The 27,411-nt window shown below is 41.1% G+C and overlaps 1 protein-coding gene across 2 annotated transcripts in view; it reads left to right on the top strand.

The window, feature by feature from the left end:
- Window positions 1–27,411, top strand: part of LOC126199383 (transmembrane protein 131) — a 385,780-nt gene that overhangs the window by 119,264 nt on the left and 239,105 nt on the right. For both annotated transcript variants that reach the window (XM_049936301.1, XM_049936300.1), the window contains exons 8-10: window positions 24,024–24,187; window positions 24,449–24,629; window positions 24,789–24,897. In XM_049936301.1, the coding sequence (XP_049792258.1) occupies window positions 24,024–24,187; window positions 24,449–24,629; window positions 24,789–24,897 (454 nt within the window). The remainder of the gene's footprint in view (window positions 1–24,023; window positions 24,188–24,448; window positions 24,630–24,788; window positions 24,898–27,411) is intronic.

The raw sequence follows: 27,411 nt of genomic DNA, 5'->3' as shown, positions 1-27,411 counted from the left end.
TGTGGTGCTTATGTGGTGCTTAATTTGGGACAAATACCAATTCTAACCCATGGCTGGAGCTGACTGCCATCCTGATTGCTAGAGAGACACAAAAGTATTGTAAATTTGTTGGAGAATCAGGACTCATGGATAAGTTTCTAACTCAAAATGTTGTGAAATGTGAAGAATTATATGAGTGTTTGTATATGGATCGAAGCATGTTGACTTCCTTGACCACTTTCGGGCTTTTTCCTGATTGTTTCCTGAGTGTTTCTGCAAGTTTACCATATGAATATAAATAGATGTGATCTTGAGAGCACCGGAGAAGATAAGATGTATTCCTGCTGTAGAATTCCTCATCTGCTCTGACTTTTAGAGTGTCCGTCACAAGCATGAACACAGCAAATAAACAAATCCAGAATGCATGTTGCTCTTTTCCACTGTCAGTGACCGGAGAAGATTTTGGTATTCCAATAATTACTGGAGCACTTGGAAATTCAGAGAAATTAATTAACTAGTAAAGTTCCAAGAAAATATGTACAAAATATCTCCTTCTACATGCTGTCACATCTCTGTTGAATTACAGAGTCGTGTTGGTAGGAAGAACCATGGGCGTAAGTGCTTATCAGTAAGCTGTGGCTGGTAAAGTCAACTCTTTAGCCATGATATACTTTTTCCTGCTCATGAGACAAGTAAGGAGTCCTCATACCTCTATTTATAGGATACAGTCCAATGACTCAAGGCATCTGCTGTTGGGAGAGCACCCTCTAACATGGATGTCGGTGCCACAGAGTTTTCAGTATTTTATTTGTTAACAGACTTTGTTTTATATTCAGACATGAGGGTAGAGGCCAGTTTATCTGTAGAGTTGCCTATTATTTTAAAAATTTAATTGGATACATAAAAAATCTACTCTCCAAGTGGTGACAGAACACACACATAAATGAAGGTTGTAATTAGGCAAGCATTCAGAGCCAGTGGCTCCTTCTTCAGAAAGAAAGGTTGAAGGGAAAGGAAGAGGGATGAAGGAAAAGGACTGGAGAGGTCTAGGAAAAGGGGTAGATTTTGGGAAAGTCACCCAGAACCATTGGTCAAAGGAGACTTACCGCACATGATGAGAAGGAAAGACTGATTGTTGGGGACTGCATCGGACGAGATTTGAAAAACTGAGAGCTTAAAGGTGGAAGATGGGGTAATATGCAAGACAGAGATTACTGCTTAAACATCATGCATGAGTTAATAACAGTGAAAAGCTAAGTGCATTGTATGTAACAGAGATGGGAGGGGGGAAGTGAAAAATAGACGGGAAAGACAATGAAAGATGTAGAAAACTAAAATGGAGTGAAGGAAAGAGTAATTACTGTGAAGAAAAGCTTAGACAGGAGATATTAATGCAAATTAAGGCCACGTGGCCAGTTACAAGGCTGCTATAGGTGTTGGTAAAAGGTTGTATAGGGCAAGTCTTGCAGCAGGGACAGTCACAGGAGCAGGAGCCATGTCATAGAGAGATGGGTGCAGAAGGAGAATAGGGTCTGACAAGAATATTTCAGAGATTGGGAGGGTGACGAAAAGCTATTCTAGGTGTGGTGGGCAAAATTTCAGACAGAATGGATCTCATTTCAGGGCATGATTTTAGGAAGTCACGGCACTTTCGAAGTAGCTGATTAATACATTCCAGACCAGGTTAATATTGAGTCACCAGTGGTGTGCTCCAAAGTTGTTTTTTGGATGGATCATCAGTACCAGGATTGGTTGTGCCGGCCATGGAAATCACCTATTGAACTAGGCTGGTGGGATTATTACGTGCAGTGAAAGCTGAGGTGAGAATGGTGGTGTATTGCTGTAAAGTGTCTGAACAAATTCGTTTGCCTCAAATGCCAAGGCTTTATGAGAGAGAACATTTGACATAGAAAGGGTGGCAACTGTCAAAATAAAAGTACTGATGTTTGTTGGTAGGTTTAATTTGGACAGAGGTGTGTAGCTGACCTTCGTAGAAGGTAGGAGTGCAGGGAGTGGTTCTCTCTTTTTTCCGCTGCCCCCCCCCCCCCCCCCCCTCTCCCCAACCTCTCCTCTGCCCACCGTCCAACCTGCAGCACTTCACTGTTCGCCATCCCCACCATATTATCCCTCCCCTTCCCAGCCCCAGCCTCCCACCCAGTTGCCACTCCCACTATGATGCACTGCTGCTGCTTGCAGTGTGGTTTCAGTTGCCTGAGACTGCAGTTGTGTGTGTGTGTGTGTGTGTGTGTGTGTGTGTGTGTGTGTGTGTTTTTGCATGTTTGTTGTTGACAAAGGCCTTTGGCCGAAAGCTTTAAGTGTGAAAATCTTTTTGTTGTGCCAATCTGCGACTCAGTGTCTTCGCTATATGGTGAGTGGCAGCTTTCTGTCTCATAATATTGTTACATTCCATCCTGGATTTTCCATTGTTTGTTGCTTAAGCAGTAATTTCCGTCTTGTATTCCGCCTTTGAGCTCTCAGGTTTTCTAATCTCATCTTTCCTTCAGTCTTGACTGTGTCTTGGTTGGCTATGTGCACACTATGTGCAGAACAACAAGCAGTTATGCCAATTGAATTGAAATTTCTTATACTTAAAAGAGCTCATTAAAGTTCTGCATCAACTTTTTTGAGTGTTTTTGAAAATTGCATTGTACTGCAATAGGAAATGATATACATGCACTGATCTTCAAGTCCTACAAGTATGAAAAAAATCAAAGAGACAGTCTGGAAAGTCCACCCTGCTTGTTGATGCATCTGCTTCCTTGTAAATGTTTGTCAGATAGCTGCTGTATCTGTTTGGAAATCCCTGATTAACTGAATGCTGGCCAGGACACTGGACACACATTCAGGGTGAGTGCGACTCAAATCTCTGTCCAGATGTTCAGAATTAGATTAACAAGTTTGGAGGGAGAATAGGCTAATAGAGGTGTTTGTGTGTGTGTGTGTGTGTGTGTGCCGTTCAGGCAGCAGCTTGTATGAAATGTATTCAGCTAATTTTTTATTACAGGTGAAAAATATATTTCACCAGCTGTGATAATGGAATGGAAAGAAGCCTTTAATAGGTGTAAGAGTACTAGACTTCGAAAATAGTGAGAAAACCCAGGAAATGAGTACCAAATTATTGGAATATTAAAACCTTTAGCAGTGATGGAAGGTGTAATATTATCATTTGTAACTGCTGTCAAGTCCAGATCCAAAAGCAGGGTCATCGATGGAGTTCAACACTTAGTACTGAAAACACATTTATTACAAACACCGATATACAGACAGGACAGTATAGTCTCTTGAATGAACAGGTTGCTGTTTACACAAACATAGAATATACCAGAATATGTAACATTAAAAAATAATAAATTTTGAGCCTCTTCTGGAAATTATAAATACTAAAGAAAAAATATTTGCTGGTTATTGGATTTGAACTTACAGGAGAGTGACTACAACATTCTAGATCTTTTCATTGGTCTTCTGTATGACTGCACTGAAGGATCCTTGCATTCAGGTTGTGTTGTCACTGCTGTTTCACTATGATGAGCGTCAAAGGTAGCCCCTCCTGTTGAAACTTCATGATCGTCAAGTAGATCTTCAGTATCCTTGACTGAAGCCCCCCCCCTCCCCAGTTGTTGACATCCAACAAGATGGACACAGTATGGTCCAAAGTAGAGTTTTAGTCAATTTTTCAGTAATTAAACTTTCTGCACAGGTGTAGAAATCCATACCAACTCTCCTGGGCTGTATGTCAGTGGCCTGTGCTTGGGATTATTCTGCTCTCAGTCCTTCTTCTGGATGGTCAGGTATTATTTGCGAGCCATCTGTCTTGTTTCTTTGGTGCTGGCGTCTAGGTGTTTCACATTGTCATCCTGAGTATCATCTGGTTGAAATAGAAACAGCATACCCATTGTTGTTTCAGCCTTGTGTCTGTTGAGCAGAAAGAACAGAGTGAAGCCTATAGTGTCTCACTTCACTGTGTTATATGTGAAATCTGTGACTGCCAGTATTGTGACCCAGTCTCCTTGTTCAACATCAGCATAGATCAAGAGCAATCTGAAAGCATGTTACTAAATGTCCTGTGAGGCCTTTATCGTCTGTGGGTGGTAGACAGCTTCACCTTGTGGGTATAGTTGCAATCAGAAATTATCTGTGATACTAGTCTTGAACTTTTCCATGTTCAGGGTTTCAAGAACCGGCTTTGAATAATGACTATAGGAATATACTATAACCCCCTATGTATTGCTCACATAGGGATTGTGAGGATAAGATTAGAATAATTACCGCACACACAGAGACATTCAAACAATCATTCTTCTCACACTTTATACATGAATGGAACAGAAAGAAACCCTAATAACTGTTGCAGTAGGATGTACCCTCTGCCATGCACTTTATAGCCGAAAGCTTTAATTATGAAGAGTCTTTTTGTTGTGCCTATCTGCGACTCAGCATCTCCACTATATGGTGAGTAGCAACTTTCCTTCTCGTAATATTGTTACATTTCAACCTGGATTTTCCATTGTTAGATGTGATGTAAATGCAGATGCAAAAGTATGTTCAGATCACAGGCCTCTGCCTGAATTTGAAAAAAAAAAAAAAGTCTCTTCATTGATCAAGAAATAAAAAGCTTGGGACAACAAGGTGGAGTCTGTCATAATACAGAGAAAATAAGAGCAGTCACAGATTTTATGATTCTTCAGCATATTATGATGTGAGAAATTTTCTCGGAATGTGCTCATACTAGCAGTGATTCATAAAGGACTTCTGTTGAAAGGCACATCCCTTTCATGAACTGCTGCAAGGAGATGCCTGGAATGAGGTGCGAGAAAGACATTTCCTTGTCTTTCCAAAGTACTCTCCAAGTCAGAGATGAGCTACTCTGCAAACGAGAAAGAGTGCCTTTCAGTTGTTCGAGAAGTTCTGACCTTGATTATTTAGCAAACCATTCACCGTTGTGGTGGACAACCATTCTCTATGCTAGATGATTGGTCTGAAGAATCTATCAAGTTGACTGATGGATACTGAGGCATCAGAAGTATGTCATCACAGTGGTAAACAAAAGCAAATGCAAATACAAGGACAAATACAAGGACACCACTTTTCACAAAATTCTTTGACAGAACACATCAGTATGGATGACATTTCAGTCATTGCAGCATTACATAATACTGCTGATGAACAGTGTGAAGATCTAGCACTGCTGAAAACTGTAGAAGCCTTGAATGAGAAGGAACCACCCAAAGGAGAAGTGCAATTACTAAATATAACATTGTATAAGAGAAACTATGATGCAATGGGGCACAAATGAGTTGCTCATCATCCCAGCTCAACTAAGGCCATCTATAGTGATGTATTTCCACAATTCTCCAACACCGATTACCTGGAATGTGTGGAGACTGTGAGAGAGAACCAGACACGGGTATCACTGACCAGGTCTCTTCCGATCCACCAGGCACCATGTGAGGCACTGTAAGGAATACCAGCAACAGAAGAATGTGCTGCAATTACCTCTAAAGTATTTGATATCAGTTCCACCAGCAACAGTACCATTTCACAGGATTGGAATGAGGTTCCCAAAGTTGACAAATGAGAACTGACATATAATAGTCTGCACTGACTACTTCATCCATTATGCTGTCATCAAAGCTGTGAAAACAGCCAGAGTTCCAGAAACTGTAAGGGTCCTTGTAGAAGAAATGCTTTTGAAGCAAAGAGTACCCTATTTGATGATCTCTCGGGGTAGTTTCCGCCTATCTTTAAGAGTTTGCCGGTTCAGTTCTTTCAACATTTGTGACAGTCTCTCTTGGGCCAAACAAATCTGTGACCATTTGTGCTGTTCTTCTCTGTATGCATTCAGTATCATCTGTCAATCCTATTTGGTACGGGTCCAATACATGTGAGCAGTATTCTAGAAGTGGTCATATAGTGATTTGTAAGCAATTTCCTTTGTAGACTGAGTGCACTTCTCCAGTATTCTACCAATAAACAGAAGTCTACCACCTTATTTACCCATGGCTGAGGATTTGATCATACAATTTCATATCCCTTCAAAGTGTTAAACTCAGGTATTTGTATGAGTTGGCTGTTTCCCACAGTGACTCATTGATATTATAGTCATAGGATACTACATGTTTTTTCTTTTTTTTGTGAGTTGCACAGTTTTTACATTTCTGAACATTTAAAGCAAGTTGACAGTCTTTGTACTACTTCTAATTGTTATCAAGAACTAACTGGAAAATTTGCAGCTTCTTTCAGACAGTACTTCATTATAAATAACTGCATCATCTGCAAAAAGTCTGCAGTTACTATCAGTATTGTCTGCAAGATCAATTATACAACATGAACAGCGAGGGCCCTCACACACTTCCCTGGGGCACACCTGAAGCTGCTTCTACGTCTGACGATGACTTCAACACTGTTGTGATGATCCTGCAACGTCTTTGAAAAAAATAACATTGCCATCCAAGTACCAAAAGAGATGTTGTCCACTTAAGGTGTCAGCTTATTTCAAAATGGCACCTTTGACTCATCAGACACATGCTTCTCATGGCCAGTCAATACTAGTGTAAATGCAGGATAATAGTGCTAATTGAAACTGATGGTAAAAAACTATATTTACAGGATTGGAATATGAAATCATTTGTATTGAAACCATTAAATGTGCAAATAACTTTGCAAGCATATACTGTTGTAAGTTTTTCAACAGGCATTTTGTCATAACTTAAAAGTTCTCTTCTGAAACATTATGCTGCCGATCCGACAGCACTTCACTATAGTGTAAAAACAATTGCTGGGAGTTGAAATTTGAACATGGAAGACAAACTAGCTTCACTACAACACCAGCCATTTGACAATATACATATATACTGCTGCATGGAATGTTCCTTCTCCATTAACCCTTTCGTGAGCCGTGGAAAACATGCTTCCCACTACAATGAACTCGCTCCTAGTCCCGTGGGATTCACAGTTCCCACCTCTGTATGGTGCTACCACCTAGTGAACAGTATAGGTTACTACTTCAAAATCGGAAGTTCCTGCCGTTTTTGCTGTACCTTCGCACAGAGGCATTGTATGGCTGAGTGTTGCTCTGTAGAGGAGCCTTTCAGTGCTGTTTACATGACATTTTGTGATTTTTTTCCTCAAAGCTGTAGTATAAGGTAAATACTTTTGATTTACCCAAATTTATGAAGGAAAACATGAAATTTGAATGGGGAGAATTCCAATTTGAAACGAAAGGAGCCATTTCTGCAGTAAAATGGGTGGAGTCACTTTCCTGTCCTCAATTCATGACCCATGAGAAACAGCCACAGTGAAAAGGGGAAACAAGGATGGTACTAGTACAGAGATTTCTTGTCCTGAAGTTGTGGCAGAATACAACAAAATAATGGGTGGTGTCGATAAGTTTGATCAATAATGAGAAAGGTATGCTATTGGCAGAAATTCTGTAAAATGGTGGTGCAGAATATTTTTATTTCCTGGTGGATGTTGCTGCAGTGAACAGTTTTATCCTGTGGAAAATAAGTAAAAGAGAAAGTGGACAGCATGATCAGCTCACATACAGGATCCATCTTGCCAGACTTCGCTGACTTCTCATCACAAAAAAGGCGTGGACAAAAACCTGTCTTTCTGGCAAAAAGGGGTAAAGTATCAGAAGATTTTTGTCATGTGGCTGTAGGGGAACATCAACCCATTTTAGGAGAAACCTACTGGACGTGCTGTCACTGTAGTACCAAAGCTGCGGAAAAGAGCACTCGCTGTGTTTGTACACATTGTCAAATACCACTTTGCATAGACCCATGTTTCAGAAAATTTCATGGCAAGTAATTGTGAACGATCATTGTAACAAGAGAAGTAAATTTATCAAATAAATATGTCATATATTGAAAAAGTTGTTTTTGTCATTTAACGCCAAGGAAGGGCAGTGGGAAGAATACTTCCCACCTCGTTGTGTGACCTCACTTTCACAGTTGGAGCAAATTTGATATTCTGTATGATAAATATACCTATCTGTTAACTGCTATCTGCTCTCCATTCATTAAAAAAAACTGCTCAATAATTTTGCCCACGAAAGGGTTAAATTATGAAGGGATTTACATCCTTTCAGAATATTGTACACAATTAAGACATACCATTGTAGGCACACACACAACATATTCATTAACCTTATGTCATTATTGGAGATCAGTATCACTCAATGGCTGAAACGTCAACCTTGAGCTGTGAACACAGACTTAAGACATGCATAATAGGTATTAGTCTAATTTTGAAGGTGCAATCCATTGTGTTTCAGTGTTTTCTTCAACACTGCCAGAAGTATTTGGCCCATCATATTTCTCAAAATCTTGTCAGTTTAGTAAAAGGAAATCTAATTTTCCATACTATTGAAGCAATCTTCACTTTTCACTTGAAATACAGGTAATGGTTTTATCCAGTGATGTCAGATTTCCCAGTAACTCATCGCAACAAATAGTACCAAAAATGATGTGGTTTCGAGTGTTCATTAATGTGCTATATCAATTAAACTGTATGCTTTTTAGGAATCAAGTATAAATACAAAAATCATAAATACCACAGAGGTATTTATGTAACCATCTTTGAGTTGGAGATGAGCATCAAGGAAGGCGGTTTGTTAGGTTGAGGAGGACCGGGTGAAGCGAACAGGGGAAAAGGTGGTGAGATTCTGTAGGAGTATGGATAGGATCTCCTCACTCGCAATCCAGACTACAAAGATGTCATCAATGAATCTGAACCAGGTGAGCGGTTTGGGATTGTGGGTGGTTAGGAAGGACTCCTCTAGTTTGCCTTTGAATAGGTTGGTATAGGATGGTGACATGCGGGTACCCATTGCTGTATCCTGAATTTGTTTGTAGGTGATGCCTTCAAGGGAGAAGTAATGGTGGCTGAGTATGTAGTTAGTTGTGGTGACCAGGAAGGAGGCTGTAGTTTTTTAATCCCTAGGGCTTTGGGAAATGTTCAGTAGTGGCTAGGACAAGGGCATTAGGGATGTTAGTGCAAAGGGAGGTGGCATCAGTAGTGATGAGCAGGGCACTGTGTGCTAAAGGAATAGGAACGGGAACTGTTGGTGGAGGAAATGGTTGGCATCTTCTATATAGGAGGTTAGGTCTTGGGTGATAGGCTGAAGGTGTTGGTCTATGAGAGCAGAGATTCTTTCAGAGGGAGAACAGTAAGTGGCCACAATGGGGCATCCTGTGTGGTTGGGTTTATGTGCTGAAGGAAGCATGTAGAAGGTAGGAGCAGAGAAATAGGCTCTGGCCAGAGTTTCTGGAATGGGTCTGAGGATTTGAGGAGAGACGGAGATCCTGCTGGATATGTGCTCTGCACTAGCTGGTAACACACCACGTCTTGTACTCGTCCACCATGTGGCACTCAGGCTCACAGCACCAAGTTACAACACTTGAAGATGGGTGCCTAAGAGCCCGAAACCAGTTGTGTTCTAAATGCAAGAACCTTACATCTGTAGCGGTATTTTCAACCTCTCATATAATACTCACAAGGGAACCTCCCCATCGCACCCCCCCTCAGATTTAGTTATAAGTTGGCACAGTGGATAGGCCTTGAAAAACTGAACACAGATCAATCGAGAAAACAGGAAGAAGTTTTGTGGAACTATGAAAAAATAAGCAAAATATACAAACTGAGTAGTCCATGCGCAAGATAGGCAACATCCATGATACTGAGAACTCAAGAGCGCCATTGTCCTGTGGTTAGCGTGAGCAGCTGCGGAACGAGAGGTCCTTGGTTCAAGTCTTCCCTGGAGTGAAAAGTTTACTTTCTTTATTTTCGCAAAGTTATGATCTGTCCGTTCGTTCATCGACGTCGCTGTTTACTGTAATAAGTTTAGTGTCTGTGTTTTGCGACCGCACCGCAAAACCGTACGATTAGTAGACGAAAGGACATGCCTCTTCAATGGGAACTGAAAACATTTGATCGCAAGGTCATAGGTCAACCAATACCTCCACAGGAAAACACATCTGATATATTCTATATGACACAGGTGACGGCATGTACATCACATGACAGGAATATGTTGTCGACCCACCTAACTTGTACACTTGGCGAATGGGTTAAAAGATTCTTCTACCTTGCCCGATTTAGGTTTTCTTGTGGATGTGATAGTCACCCCCAAAAGAAGTGATGAAAACATAAGAGTTTGTGACATAAACTGTAAATAAAAAATTAAACTTTTCACCCGAGGGAAGACTTGAACCAAGGACCTCTCGTTCCGCATCTGCTCACGCTAACCACGGGACCACGGCACTCCTTAGCTCACCCTCTCCTTGATGTTGCATATGTTGCACATGGACTACTCAGTTTGTATATTTTGCTTATTTTTTCATACTTCCACACAACTTCTTCCTGTTTTCTCGATTGATCTGTGTTCAGTTTTCAAGGCCTATCCACTGTGCCAACTTATAATTAAATCTGAGGGGGGTGTGATGGGGAGGTTCCCTCGTCAGCTGCAGATGTTCCTACGACAGGAATGTCTGATTGGTAGGCACAGTGGCAAAAATGTATTTGCACTTTAGGGACTGGGAGAAAGAGAGAAGATCCTTAACAAGTCCTGCATGATTGAATCCTTTGAAAAGGATTGATACTTCTGTGGGGTCAAGGCTTTTGGAGGAAAGGTTCATAACTGTGTTTCAGATCTGTTTAGATTCTGAATTCGTTATGGTGGTGAGAGCAGGGCAAATTTAGTAGGTTTGCGAGGCAGTGTTTGTCAGCTGTGAGTGTTGGAGGCTGTTGTACAGGTGATAGATAGTGATAGTCCAAGGTGGAAGTGGGAAGTGAACAGGTTGGAGAGTTTTTTGAGGTGCCATTGGGCATGCTGCTCTAGTTCCTGGAGGGCAAGAGTTTCTAAGTGTGAGATGGGATCCCAGAATTTGGGATTGCACTGTAGGAGAATTTTACAGATGGAGAGGGAGTACTGTATGGAGGTTTGGGCATGGTTGACATGAATTTGTAGGACTATGTTGATGAGGGTTAAGGACTGGTGGAATCTGAACAGATGGCAGTCATTGTGGAAGGAGGGGCTGCAAGGTTGGATAATTTGGTGGTATGGATTTTTTTTTTTTTTTTGGGGTGGGGGGTGGGGGTTCCATGAGCAAAGGGCAATGCAGGAACAGTATATGTGTGTGCATTGTGGCTAAGTATAAGGAAACTTTTCTGTATTGGTGCATGTGGAAGGAGCAAGGATCCATGGTGGAGGATAAAAATGCATAAAAATATGTAATATTGCAGAAGGGTTTGTGTGTGTGTGTGTGTGTGTGTGTGTGTGTGTGAGAGAGAGAGAGAGAGAGAGAGAGAGAGAGAGAGAGAGAGAGAGCGCTACCCTTTTCATATTGTCATTAGTCCATCCTAGATTTTCCCTTGATAGACTTGACATTATTTTATGCTTCAATGTATGATTCAAATTTTCCTGTACCTAACTATGGTGTATAAAAGAGAAATAATGTCATACAATATATTGTCATACAATATATTATGCCTAATGCCAAAATGTAGTGTATTATAGAACATGACATGAGGAAGTAGACACAGTGATTGATATACATACTTAATTACTTTTATCTGAGTGATAATGTGCTGGTATATAATAGATGGAGAAAAATTAACAGATAATAAGGTCAGAGCAGAACTGAAGATGTTGCATGGAGAAAAAATTTCCAGTTAACCATAGGTAGCATTGTTGTCAGCAACGAGTGTGCAGGAGTCTGTGTGTTTATACTAACAAGCTGCCCCCCCCCCCTCCCCCCCACTGCCCCCCTCCCATTCCCCATGAGCTAATACCTTCAAACTTAAAGAGTGCAGTTCTAATTAATTTATTTAAGATAATGATTTCAGCTGAACAATCAAAGCCAATTCCTATTTTTGGTTGGTTACATTAGATACAGATTTTCTGTGACCTTTACTGGGTGAAGCTCGACTATTAAATCAGCTACACTGAAAGTACCAGAAAGGCATTGATTTGTTAAGATCATAAGCTGCACTGTTAGACATACACGAATACATAGGCTTGCTGTTGGTGGTGTGGCCTTCAGTCCAGAGACTGGTTTGATGCAGCTCTCCATTCTACTCTATCCTGTGCAAGCTTCTTCATCTCCAAATACCTACTGCAACCTACATCCTTCTGAATCTGCTTAGTATATTCATCTCTTGGTGTCCCTCTATGATTTTTACCCACCACACTGCCCTACAATACTAAATTGGTGATCTCTTGATGCCACAGAACATGTCCCACCAACTGATCCCTTCTTCTAGTCAAGTTGTGCCACAAATCTCTCTTCTCCGCAATTATATTCAGTACCTCCTCATTAGCTACGTGATCAACCCACCTAATCTTCAGCATTCTTCTGTAGCACCACATTTCAAAAGCTTCTATTCTCTTCTTGTCTAAACTATTTATCGTCCATGTTTCACTTCCATACATTGCTACGCTATGTACAAATACTTTCAGAAAAGACTTCCTGACACTTAAGAAATCCATACACGATGTTAATAAACTACTCTTCTTCTTCTTCAGAAATGCTTTCCTTGGCATTGCCAATCTACATTTGATATCCTCTTTACTTCAACCATCATCAGTCATTTTGCTCCCCAAATAGCAAAACTCATCTACTACTTTACGTGTCTCATTTCCTAACCTAATTCCCTCAGCATCACCTGATTTAATTTGACTACATTCCATTATCCTCGATTTGCTTTTGTTGATGTTCATCTTATATCCTTCTTTCAAGACACTGTCCATTCTGTTCAACTGTTCTTCCAGGTCCTTTGCTGTGTCTGACAGAATTACAATGTCATTGGCGAACCTTAAAGTTTTTATTTCTTCTCCATGGATTTTAATTCCTACTCCAAATTTTTCTTTTGTTTCCTTTACTGCTTGCTCAATATACAGACTGAATAACATCGGGGAGAGGCTACAACCCTGTCTCACTCCCTTCCCAACCACTGCTTCCCTTTCATGTCCCTCGACTCTTATAACTGCCATCTGGATTCTGTACAAATTGTAAATAGCCTTTCGCTCCCTGTATTTTACCCCTGCCACATTCAGAATATGAAAGAGAGTAGTCCAATCAACATTGTCAAAAGCTTTCTCTAAGTCTACAAATGCTAGAAACATAGGCTTACCTTTCCTCAATCTATTCTCTAAGATGAGTCATAGGGTCAGTATTGTCTGGCGTGTTCCAACATTTCCATCCAAACTGATTTTCGCCGAGGTCGGCTTCTACCAGTTTTCCTTCTGTAAAGAATTCGTGTTAGTATTTTGCAGCTGTGACTCATCAAACTGATAGTTGGGTAATTTTCACTCCAGTCAACAACTGCTTTCTTTGGGATTGGAATCATTATATTCTTCTTGAAGTCTGAGAGTATTTCGCCTGTCTCATACATCTTGCTCACCAGATGGTAGAGTTCTGTCATGGCTGCCTCTCCCAGGCTGTCAGTAGTTCTAACAGAATGTTGTCTACTCCTGGGTCCTTGTTTCGACTTAGGTCTTTCAGTGCTCTTCCAAACTCTTCATGCAGTATCATACCTCCCATTGCATCTTCATCTATGTCCTCTTCCAACTCCATAACATTGCTCTCAAGTACATCACCCTTGTATAGACCCTCTATATACTCCTTCCACCTATCTATTTTCCCTTCTTTGCTTAGTACTGGTTTTCCACATGAGCTCTTGATATTCATACACGTGGTTCTCTTTTCTCCAAAGGTCTCTTTACTTTTCCTGTAGGCAGTATTTATCTTACCCCCTAGTGATATATGCCTCTACATCCTTACATTTCTCCTGTAGCCATCCCTGCTTAGCCATTTTGCACTTCCTGTCAGTCTCATTTTTGAGACGTTTGTATTCCTTTTTGTGTGCTTCATTTACTGCATTTTTATATTTTCTCCTTTCATCAGTTAAATTCAATATCTTGTTACCCAAGGATTTATGTGGGGTACCTCCAAGGACTTGTTGAGTCCATGCTATGTCGAGTTGCTGAACCATGCTGGGCCAAAGGTTGGCCTGATATGATATTAGGAGGTATCCCATGACTTTTGTCGCCTCAGTGTATGTCATATATATAAAAGTTTCATGTTGTATTCCTTGCAGATTTAAGACAATTTTTGATGTACTGTATGCTTATTGTACAAAAAATTGTCTCACAATAGGTATTTGTTCTCACAATAGGTATTTGTTGATTAACAATGAATATACATGAATTTTTTTCCATAATGACTTGTTCACATAAAATTCTCAAGATTGTTGGGCTGTATTAATTCACCACATAATTGGTCTTTCAGATGTTAGCCCTAGAAGCAAAGTTGAGAGTAAAAAATCCTAACTGTTGTAATGCACCTAACTAACTTCTTTATAGCAGAAATGTTACTAGTTACAACAGCTGTTCTAGCCAACCAAATGTTAATTTCGGTTCTTCTCCAGTAGCTAAATAGTAGGCTATGTTACAAAGAGGGCATTGCCCTATATTCTGTCCCCTCTCCTCACCCCCCTTCCCCAACGACTTTTCCTGTTCACTACATGCTGCAATTTTTGCCGGTCTGACCCTGTTTCCAACACACCTTACTATTTTGGGATTAGTATGTTGTTACCATCCCTATAACATGAACTTTAGCATAGAACCCAGCATGTGAACTCGACATTTTTCTTCAGAGCCTATGAACATATGTGTATATTTGCATTTTCCTTTTACTGTGGCCCAACTTTGGTGTGTGCTTTCTTCCCAGTTGCAGCTGTATTCCCTTCTTGTGGTTCTTGCTGCCAAATTCGCACCCACTATCATATCCCATATGCATGACCTTACTTTCATTGAGCACTGCCTAATTCAGTGTCCTGCATACTTAAAACATAGCATTCATTGTGCATATAGGAAACTATATCCTTGCTAGAAAACAAAATTTGTGTGGTACACTTTACCCACAATTCCTTGACAACTTCAAAACCACTGAGCGAGTTGGAACAGTGGTTAGCACAGTGGATTTACATTCGGAAGGACAGCGGTTCAAATCTGCATCCAGATTTAGGTTTTCCGGGATTTCCCTAAACCACTTCAGCAAATGCCGGGATGATTTCTCTGAAAGGGCACGGCCGACTTCCTTCCCTGTCCTTCTCTAATCCAATGCGATCGATGACCTTGCTGTTTGCTCCCATCCCCCAAATCAACCACTGCATGGCTTTTTAATGGGTGCCCGTACATATGAATGACTGCTGCCAACTGTTCCCAAGGATAGGTTTCACCATTATGTGGCAGATCATGGTACTGAACTCTACATTTTTGATTTCTGTGTCTGATTTAGAACCTGTGCAGTCAGTATCCTTCCTCCTAACACGAGCTCCTCCAAATTTCTTAGGCAGGCAATACAACACATCCTTTCATCCGCAGTCAACTTGGCTTCTCTCTCTCTGCCCATTACTTTTGGTATGTAGACCTATCTTGCACACCATTTCCTCAGCAGTATTAACACTATTCTGTGCAACCCCCCTCCCCCCCCCCCTGCTTTACTGTACCCCTTTTCCCCACACCTCTTTCACTTCATCACCTTATCCCATACTCTTGAATTTCTGTTGCCTCTTATTTCTATGTATTTCATGCAGCTGTGCTGTATTACCATCCTCTTCATTCTGTCTTTTAGCCCTCAAATCTCTCTCTCTCTCTCTCTCTCTCTCTCTCTCTCTCTCTCTCTCCCTCTCTCTCCCTCTCTCTCCCCCCCCCCCACCCCCTCCCCCCAACATAGCATTTCTGTACTACTTCCATGTTCCACACAGCAAATCTTTTCAAGACAGTTTCCCAACCCAACTGGGGTGCAGCACTGTAAAAGTGTAACTGTATAATTGTGTTCGTTTACTTTTAAGAAAAAGGCAGGTTTGTAATTTGGAACTATTTGGGCCCCAATGACAATGTGCTCAATAACTTTATGCTACTAGTTACTAGGACACCTAGATTGTATGATCTTCCCAAGCTGAAAGTGTAAGTGATGTAGACTCTTCCTTCTCAGGCATTGTAGATATTTAACTAAACTATTGGCTATGGTAATAGATTGCTGAAAATACCATGTACAACAGGACTTGGAATCATAGTATTTTAAAACAAAATATAGTGTGTCCATAAATATCTTTACTACTAATTAAGACTTTAATACCTTTAAAACTATACTAGTTATTAACAAATAGTTTTCAGCATCATTCATACACATCAACGTGTGCACCCATAGTGGCATTGATAATGTCTAGTCGGAATTCCATTTCTCCCTACGTACAATTCAAGATCTCCACAGTGATATGTTCATTCACTACGAATGTATGCCTTCAATTCCTGTAGGTCTCTAATTTCACTGTGGTACACCAAATCCTTTTCAAAACCCCACAGGAAGAAATCTAGTGGTGTTAAGGTCAGGATATTGTGGCGGCCATCAAATTATACTATCTTGTCCAGTCCACCTATCTGGAAACCTTTCATCTAGAAATTGACGGGCATTTAGGGACCAGTGGAGGGTGCCCCATTCTCTTGGAATATGACATCAGATTGCAGGTGTTCCAGTTGTGGCTCAGTAAACTCTTGTAACACGTCAAGGTAAACACCACAGGTGATGGAAGTCTCAATGAGAAAGAATGGACCAATGGTTCAATTGTGCATCAGTCAGCATCAAACATTGGCATTGGAACTCTCTCTCTCTCTTTCCATTTCACATGTAACACGAGGATGCTGTGAACTCGATATACAAGTACATGAAATGTTATCAGAGAAGCAAATCTTTTCCAAAAAGTCATTGTTTGCATCAGTCTTGCCTAGAATATCTACTGTAAACTGTACGTGCTGAGGTTTGTTTGTAGATTTTAATGCCTGAAGCAGCTGCACCTTGTAAGAAATAGCGTAACATCTTATGCAAGACATTATGCACTGTTGGCTACTGTATTCACCAATTTTGTTGGACTCCTTGCAAACACCTGCTGTGCCTTGTCACATTGGTTTATGGAATGGCAACATGCCTCCTTTTTATGGAGAACACTACCTGTTTCCATAAATGATGTAGACTAAGCCCAAATAGTTGTTTGGGACAGTGGATGCATTCCATATCATGTTCGAAACTTTTGCCTTCCATACCATGTTCGAAAATTTCATTGCACTTGGCTATTGGACATCGTCCTTATGAACCAGGTAAAACACTGAGCTTTCTCCTATAGCATCCACATTTTATCAGGTTTTCAAGTTCAATTTTGTGTAAAATTGTGCCACCTGGAAGGTAAAAACAAAAAAACTTTGAGTCATCTTATCATATGTTGAAAACCATTAGTTAATATGCAATATTAAAGTCTTAAGCTGTAAAGATAATTAGTGGACACCCTTTAGTTTCAGAGCCTGAAGGTGAAGGTGTGGTGATGAATCTTGTCATGATGTCTTTATTTACTGCAGTATCAGCTGGATATACTACCTGTACTGAAAATATGGGTGGTTGGAACTTTAATAGTGGCAATATTTATTTACAGCTCGTACAAAATAGATACGTGTTTCAAAGTTTTATTGACCTTCAGAGTAGTCACCAGCATTGTGTATAACCTGTTGCCAGTGATGTGGAAGTTGTAGGATACTCTTTGCCGTGCCAGTTGTGCTGACAGTTTGAGCGGAACGGTCTACTGCCTGATGAATTTGTAGCAGTTCTGAAGCGAATGCCGTTAAGTGTTTCCTTCAGTTTAGAAATCGAGTTGAACTCAGGAGGGCCTCAGTCAGAGGAGTGCAGTATGTGGTATAGCACTTAGCAGCCTCATCAGTCAAACAAATCAGTAACAGCTTGAAATGTACGTGCTTGAGCATTGTCCTGCAAAGTGATGGTCAGGTTGTGCAGAAAGTGTCATCACTTCTGTCTGTATGTTGTTCATTTTTGGAACACAACCTACAACCAGCTTAGTGACAGAAGTGATGACACTTTCTGCAGGACCTGACCATCATTTTGCAGAACAATGCTCAAGCACGTACAGTGCAAGCTGTTACTGATTTTAGAATGAAGGCTTTCACGGCAGGTGTTGTCATCACTTAACATTTCCGGGCTGATTGTCCTTGGAGGATACCTTCCGCAGTCGAAGGCGAAACGTCAGGGGAGAGTCTTATGTACGGACCACGGCATCTCAGCCCAGAAATGTTAAGTGATGTTACTGATTTGTTTGACTGATGGGGCTGCTAAGTGCTATACCACCTACTGCACTCCCGACTTAAGCCCTCGTGAGTTCAACTCGATTTCCAAACTGAAGGAAACACTTAGCAGTATTCGCTTCAGAACTGCTATAAATTCATCAGGCAATAGACCGCGCTGCTCAAACTGTCAACACAACTGGCACTGCTAGGAGTATCCTACAACTTCCACATCACTGGCAACAGGTTATACACAATGGTGGTGACTACTTTGAAGGTCAGTAAAACTTCGAAACACGTATCTATTTTGTACGAGCTGTAAATAAATAGTTGCCTCTTTTAAAGTTCCAACCCTAATAAGTAAGACTTATTGTAGGAATAAATAACTATTTGTTAGAGCATATTAGGGTGTGACTGTTGACTTTGAACTGTGTCATAGGCAGCAAAGAGTTTCATCAAAATTAATCAGCTTAATGGCAGTGGATGAGCAGCTTACTGTTGACGTGTTCTTGCACTCCACCAGAAGGCCAAAACAGTCTATATAACATGCAGCCTACAGTCAAACAACATGCAGTGAAAGAAACAAATGCAGACTTGTGTAGATTCAGATAGGCCGTACTGTGGAAGCAACCACCGTTAATTGAATCTTTTGTCTCCCACCTTGTTCAGTCATTTTCTGACAAAGCACAAGAATGCATATTTAGTAAATAGTCCAGAGAGATCACTTTTGCTCGGTGCTTATATAATACCCAAATTCAGTAATTCACCAATTACATTATATTGTGTTGTAGTCACACATATATATCATTGATAGATAGTTTTCAATCTTGTTGTAGGAAAGGTCTTGTAGAATGGAAACACTTTGGGATTAAAGGAGACCAGTCAACAAAAAGCCGAAGCATTGAGTTGTCAATAGGTGCACACAAAAGAAAGGAAATTTGCTAGCTTTCGGAGTTATGCTTTGATGAGCTAGTGTAAAATAAAATACACAAACACGATACACCTACACACACGCACACACATAGCTGTGCCATTACAGGTTGTTTTTTTTTTTGCTGATGGACTGGTTGTGAGGAGGAGGAGGAGGAGGAGGAGGAGGGAGTGGGGGTAGTTTCGGGTTAGGTGAGGTGTGGTGTGCCCCTACACTGTGCCGGTTAGACCAACAGTGCCTTTGCTATTTTCCGAGTGGTGGACTGGTTGTAGTGGAGGTAGTGTCAGGTTGGGTGGCTAAAGGGGAAGCGAGGTTAGAGGCAGAGAGAGGTACTGGGGGCGGGGAGCTAGCAGCTCAGAGGGACATGGTCGACAGCTTTCTTCTGGTAACAACACTCATTCTTCTCACAGTTAACTGACCTCTTCTCTCAAAGAATTCCCTCCCAACATTTCACAAAACCCAGAACCCAAGCGAACCCAAAACACTGTTGTTAACCTATCCTTCAAAAACCTCAGCTGCCCAGAAGCTTCATTCCCATCCAAAAACCTAACCTTCAGTCCTACTTTGAAATTTAACCATGTTGGGCCTGTCAAAGATCTACTCTCCTTCTGATCTCTACAGTGAAAACCCTTCTCCTTGCTTCTCCCAGTTCATACCACCATCTAACTGTGACCCCCCCCCCCCCCCTCCCTTTCCCTCTTTCCACCAAACCACAGCTTCCAGGAATTCCTTACCTCCAACTTTGACTCATCATCCTTCCCCAGGCCCTTTCCTAAGAACACAAACATTTCAATAGAAGAAAAGGTAGCCATATACAATCTGCAAAAAGATCAGACCTGGTCATCCTTCCTGCACTCTAAGGGTTAACCACTGTTGTTATGAGTCACAGTGAATGTATGTTGGAAGACCTCCACCAACTGTTTGACTCCTCCACCTACAATTTCAGCCAGAGTGATTCCATGCTGGAAGTCCAACTTTACCTCCAGTCCCTACTGAAATCCATAGGCCATTCCCAGAACCTCTTATCTGAGTCCATCTTAAACCTCACCCCAACAACAGTCCGCACACCCACTTTCTACATGCTCACCAAAATCCACAAGCCAACAATCCTGGACATCCTGGTTATTGTGGCCCCACTGAAAGGATTTCAGCCATCCTTCACCGACACATTGAACCAGTTGCTTGTAATCTAGCCTCCCACATCAAAGATACCAGTCGCTTCCTTCATCGACTCTCCATCATCACCGCTTTACCTCCTGGTTCCCAACTGCTCACTGTTGATGCCACTTCTCTATACACCAACATCCCTCATGCCCATGGACTTACAGCAGTTGAACACTACCTTTCCTAATGTCCTTCAGACTCCAAACCCATTACCTCATTCTTCATTCACCTAACCAACTTCATCTTAATGCATAGCTACTTCTCCTTTGAAAGGAAGGTGTACAGACAGATCTGCAGCACAGCCGCAGACACCCACATGGCATCAGACTTACTAACCACCAAGAGTACCTGCATTTTGGCAGCTGCCATCCATTTCACACCAAAAAGATCCCTCCCATACAACCCAGACACCTGTGGATGCCATATCTGCAGTAATGAGAACCCCATTGCCCAGTATGCTGAAGGCCTCACAAAGCCCTCTACAGACAGGCAGTACACACAGACCTAGTCCACAAACAGTTTCCCTGTGCCATATCCTCACACACACACACACACACACACACACACACACACACACACACACACACGCACACCCCTAATCCTCCCACTACCCCCAAGATTCAGCTGCAAAGGTGCATCAACTACATCCTTCGCCAGGGCTTTGATTATCTCTCATCCTTCTCTGAAATGAGGGACATCCTACCCAAGATTCTGCCCACCCCTCCTAAAGTGGTGTTCCATCGCCCACCAACCTACACAACATTTTAGTCCATCCCTATGCTACTCCCACTCCTAACCTCATAACACAGTAATCATATCCTTGTGGCAGGCAAAGGTGCAAGACCTGCCCAATCCATCCACCCAGCATCACTTACTCCAGTCCTGTCACAGGCTTATCCTACCCTATCAGAGGCCGGGCCACCTGTGAAAGCAGCTATGTCGTATATCAACTCTGCTGCACAAACTGCGCAATCCTTTACATTGGTACGTCAACAAACCAGCTGTCCACAGGATGAATGACCACCACCTAACTGTTGTCAAGAACAAAGTTGACCACCTGATGGCACAACATGCAGCTGATCACAACATGTTCAATTTCAATGGCTGCTTGACAATCTGAGCCATCTGTACTCTAACCTCCATCACCAGCTTTTCCGAACTGGCTGATGATGAGTGCTATCCATACAACACATCATCTGCTCCCATTATTATCCTAGCCTCAGTCTCAGGTAACCCATTGCCACCCCCCCCCCCTTCTCCACCCAACAGTTTCTCCTTCCTTCATCCAGTCACCACCTCCCACTTAACATCCTCACATTGCCTTCAGTAAGTGCCGCTTGCCATTAGCTGCTACAATCATGCCAGCCTACATACCTGCCACCCCTCCCTCCTGCATTCCTAACTGGCAAACTGTCCACTTCCCTCTGAGCCGCCTGCAGCTCGTGGTCTAGTGGCTAGTGTTGCTGCCTCTGGATCATGGGGTCCAGGCTTTGATTCCCAGCTGGGTTGGGGATTTTCTCTGCCCAGGGACTGGGTGTTTGTGTTGTCCTCATCATTTCATCATCATCATCATCATTCATGATAGTTGCTAGGTTGGATTGAGTTAAAAATTGGACTGTCTAAAAATTAGGACTTTGTACAGGCACTGATGACCGCGAAGTTGAGTGCCCACCAAACTAATCATCGTCATCATCATCATCATCATCATCATCATCATCATCATCTCTCTGAGCCACTAGCCACGCACTCCTAGTCAGTCCCTGCCTCCCACCTCCCTTCCAAATCCCCCTCTATCCTCCACACCCGATACTGCCCCCACCATAACCAACCCACCAGCCAAAAAATAGCATTGACACTGTTGGTCTAGCTGGCACCATGTAGGAGAGCATAGTTGAGTGTGTGTGTGTGTGTGTGTGTGTGTGTGTGTGTGTGTGTTATTTTACTGTAGCTTGTCAAAGGATAACTCCTAAAGCTAACAAGTTTTCTTTCATCTGTGTGTGCCTATTGACAACTCAATGCTTCTGCTTTATGGTGAGTGGTCTCCTGTAATCCTATAGTATTTAGCTTCATTTCTTGATTTAAGTAAACTTAATATTTGTGAAAAACTTGGTATCATTTTTGGTGTTAAGTCTTTGACAGTAATGAGATGATTAGTTGCACAATATAATCTTTGTCACTGCCATATTTACTAGTTTGATGAATACTTCCCATTGTCCATAAATTCTATGAAATTTTTCCACCATATTGGATGTTCCGTGAAGTTTTGGAATTGAATCTCAATGATGTTGACATATTGCTATGATGTTTCGGCTGGCAAGTAATAAGCTGTCCTTAGGTGCATTTTGTGACTGGTTTTTAGTGGTATTCACAATATTTATACCAAAAATTGGCATTATGGCACTTATGTATAGATCTGGACTACGTAGGTGTTCTGTCAGCTCGTGCTACTGGCATGATGCAGGCTGCATGGACCTACACGTATTATTCCATGCTTGTTCCCTGCTGAATGGCATGCCAACAGAGGTAAAGCTTTATGGTTTAGTTAATCAGCATAATTGATGCTAGATGTGACGCAAAGCATATAATGCTGTCTTTGAGAATGGTATGAAGATCTGGTTGTGTTCTATGCTGTATCTGATCAAAAGGCGTTAAGCTTCATGAAAAATTTAATGATATCAGTAGCAAATTTGTTAAGAAATTTTATTGGTCATGTGCCTTTTCACATTAAGTGATAAAGAGTGTCCCCTCCTTTGAACTGTAATGTGATTATATTTAGTCACGCGACTGAATTAGTTCACAATATCAGTGGGAGCTCTATTGGCTTTATGAAGCTATACACTCCTCTAAGCATTACAACATTGTCACTAGAGGAGACATGAAAGTATGAATATGTGCTAATACAACAATGAAGAAAGTCAATTTTTGGCAGTATAATGTGAGTGGATGGATAAAAATTCTACTTACCAAGCGGCAGCAGGAGAACACATATATAAAAAAAGGTTTTGTGTATGCCAGCTTTTGGAGCAATTGACTGCTTCTTCCGGCAGAAGGATTGAAGGGGAAGGAAAAGGAGTGAACTCTACCCCTTTTCGTAAACCTCTCCAGTCCTTTTCCTTCACCCCTCTCCCTTCCTCTTAAAGCCTTCTGCCAGAAGAAGGAGCATTGACTATGTATGTAAAACCGTTTTTTATATGTGTGTTCTCCTGAGGCCAATTGGTGAATAGATTTTGCGTCGCTTCAGTTAAATTGAATATGTGCCAGTCAGTTCAACAGACCTAGTGATTGTGTCTTGAATGGTGTCTGCTGAGCTATGTTAGAAACAGAAAGAGACTATTGAGAATGGTTGCACAAGGTAAATGGGGAGAGTGATGCTGGAAGGTTTCCCTTTCCCCACCCTGCCTAGTAAAGAACTAGCTTTAAACCTGACTGATGAGAATAGCTGTTGTAACTAGTAGAGTGGTTATATGTATCGTGGCAGTTAGACGGCTTTGCTCTGGCATCGAGATTGTGGGTACTTGTGTAACAATCTTCTAGATTCATGAATTCTCAGCTATAATTAAAATGTCTGCATTACAATTGTGTATCATTAACTAAAGTTGTATTTCTTGTACCATTATTTTTAAGGATGTATACCTCTTTGCTTTATTTTACACCCCACTTGTACATTCTTAACATTCCGTTTTCTCCAGCCAAATATTGGGCCTGCATGGTGTTCATGTATGTACCATAAATTATTTGCAGCTTAAACAGCCTACATCATTAACTTTTTTTATTGACTCAAAGTTTGGAAACTTATTAACCTTTTTTGCTTTTTTCTAGATAACAGAGGTGTACAGCAGTGGTGGAGATTTCCATTTGGAACTCCCATCTGGAGAACTTGAGGGGCCAAAACATTTATGGGAGATTCCGCCATACCACACAAAAGCTGTCATAAGAATTCGATTTGTAGCAAGAGCAGAGAAAAATCATACAGCATATGTTAGGTTTGTTTCATTTAATCAAGGCTTAATTTTGGATATATCTGTCCACATTTTTTACTGTCTTTCCATTTACTTATTGCATTTAAAGGAATTGTAGAGAATTAGTAATTTATCATAGCTTCCAAAATTCTGTATCGAAAGTTTTTGTCTTGATATGTAGAAGAGTCCTCCCACTATAGTCAAGTAGTAACATTTGAATAACTAGCAGTCTTAAATTTACACTTTCTCATACTTTATTATAATAAATGTCATTAACTTCTTAAGGATAAAAGTGAATCAAACTGAGGATGTGTTAGTGGTGCCTCTAGATATAGAAGTCATGCCACAAGCAGGACTTTATTCTCCTGATGATGTTATTGATTTTGGCATTGGGGGAAGCAAAGACAAACCAAAGAGAATACCTTTATATCTTTTCAATTCTGGAAGGAAGCTGATACGATTGCAAGTAAGTACAAGATGTTTTTATGTAATTGTAGTAATGTAGGTCAGTGTACTTACTGGCGTAGTTTATTCATTCAGTGTTTTGAGCCCTAATTATTTTTCATCATGCTTATTTTAATTTTAGAACAATGCTAGTGTGGTAAACAATTTTTTCTACTTTCAGAGTATAGCTACAACAATGCCTTCTAAAGCAGTAAAAATAGAATTTCAACCAATAAAGGTTTTACCTGATACTAAAATGCCAACCAAAGTTGCAGTACTAACATTTGATTGTAAGTATGAAATGATTTCTCTTAAATATTGATTTAGTTGCTGTTTAATTTTGGAGACAAACTCCCCAGCAAAGGTGTGTATACTTCAGTGTAAGGTATCTCCAATTGCACCACGAAACAAATTCAGAAGACAATATACACAGTTATTCAAAAAGATGTAGCAAGTTTACTTCATGTGCGTTTCATGACAATATAAATGAGAAATGAACAGTTTACATACTGAAGGAAAGAGGAAGGTCCAGAGTTTTGTTTTGTTAACCACTAGTTGCATAAACAGCTACTAGGGAGGTGGCAGTTGTGTAAGCAACTGCTAGGGTATTTACACTAATAGGCACTTGTGAGCAAGATGGCGATGATGTAGTAGATTTTTTGCATTCTTGAGTCTGCAAGAAGTGAGTCGGCAGTTACATTGCAACTGGCCTTCCATCTCCATTTGGCATTGAACCACCAACTGGGAAAAGCATAAGCCATTGAATTAAGCAATTTCAACAAACTAGATGTGTTTGCAAAGGAAAAAGTCCAGGTCAACCATGTGTATCAGAGGAAGACATCAGATGAGTATAAGCTAGTTTTGTTCATAGTCAACGTAAATTAAACAGTAGAGTTAATATGGAACCAGTAATACCTCAGCCAACCATATGGCGACTTTTGAGAAGGCTTTTGCTGTACAAGTCATACTGCTTACAGCTTGTGTGGGCTCTCCTTGAGAATGACAAAGGACAGCTTATTACATTTTGTGGTGATATGCTGGAAATGATGGAGAATGATGCATCTCTATTGTGCTTAATTTTTAGTAATGAAGTGGAAAGGTGAATAATACAATGTTTGCATGTGGGGTCTGCAAAATCCCTGAACAACATTGCAGCATAAAGAGAAACTCAGCAAAGCCAAACGTGATCTGTGCCTTATCACAGACAAACATTAATGGCTTATTCTATTTTGTGGAAAGTGCTGTAAGTGGAATAATATGCCTGGATATGTTGGAACAATGGTTTTTGCCTCAGCTTCATTCACAAGACTTCATTTTCCAAAAGGATGGAGCTATGTCCCACTGGCACCATGATGTCAGACAATTTTTCAAGCCCTTCTGTGCCAACGAGTAGGTCCCAAGGCACATCATGACCACTGTCCACACCTTTTGCCACCGAGATCTCTTGATCTCATTTCGTGAGAGCTTTTCTTGCAGGGTTCTGTTACAGGGCTGTTTACATCCCATCTCTACGACAACTCAGACCAACATACGGAACCATGTCATTGCTGTGGTGGACTCCATAACACAAGACATGCTTTTCCACATGTGGGACGAGTTTGGCTACCACTTAGATGTTTGCTGATTGGTAAAGGGGAAACAAATTGACCTGTATTAAAAAGAATGGAGGGATTTCCTCCTTTCATTGATATGTAGATTGTTTATGTACAATGACATGGTTCCGCATGTTGGCCTGAGTTGTCGTAGAGATGGGATGTAAACAGCCCTGTAACAGAACCCTGCAAGAAAAGCTCTCAGGACATGAGATCAAGAGAGCTTGGTGGCAAAATGTGTAGACAGCGGTCATGATCTGCCATGGGACCTACCCGTTGGCAGAACAACTGAGAGAAAATTTGGAATACATTTCACATAAATTTTCTCAGCATGTTATAGTCTTAGGTGGAGATTTCAATTTACCAGATATAGACTGGGACACTCAGATGTTTAGGACGGGTGATAGGGACAGAGCATCGAGTGACATTATACTGAGTGCACTATCCGAAAATTACCTCGAGCAATTAAACAGAGAACCGACTCGTGGAGATAACATCTTGGACCTACTGATAACAAACAGACCCGAACTTTTCGACTCTGTAAGTGCAGAACAGGGAATCAGTGATCATAAGGCCGTTGCAGCATCCCTGAATATGGAAGTTAATAGGAATATTAAAAAAGGGAGGAAGGTTTATCTGTTTAGCAAGAGTAATAGAAAGCAGATTTCAGACTACCTAACAGATCAAAACAAAAATTTCTGTTCCGACACTGAAAATGCTGAGTGTTTGTGGAAAAAGTTTAAGGCAATCGTAAAATGCATTTTAGACAAGTACGTGCCGAGTAAAACTGTGAGGGACGGGAAAAACCCACCGTGGTTCAACAACAAAGTTAGGAAACTACTGCGAAAGCAAAGAGAGCCTCACTCCAAGTTTAAACGCAGCCAAAACCTCTCAGACAAACAGAAGCTAAATGATGTCAAAGTTAGCGTAAGGAGGGCTATGCGTGAAGTGTTCAGTGAATTCGAAAGTAAAATTCTATGTACCGACTTGACAGAAAATCCTAGGAAGTTCTGGTCTTACGTTAAATCAGTAAGTGGCTCGAAACAGCATATCCAGACATTCCGCGATGATGGTGGCATTGAAACAGAGGATGACACGCGTGAAGCTGAAATACTAAACACCTTTTTCCAAAGCCGTTTCACAGAGGAAGACCGCACTGCAGTTCCTTCTCTAAATCCTCGCACAAACGAAAAAATGACTGACATCGAAATA

The sequence above is a fragment of the Schistocerca nitens genome, chromosome 8 (assembly GCF_023898315.1).
Source record: "Schistocerca nitens isolate TAMUIC-IGC-003100 chromosome 8, iqSchNite1.1, whole genome shotgun sequence".
Lineage (NCBI taxonomy): Eukaryota > Metazoa > Arthropoda > Insecta > Orthoptera > Acrididae > Schistocerca > Schistocerca nitens.
This window is presented reverse-complemented; position numbering and strand designations above follow the sequence as displayed.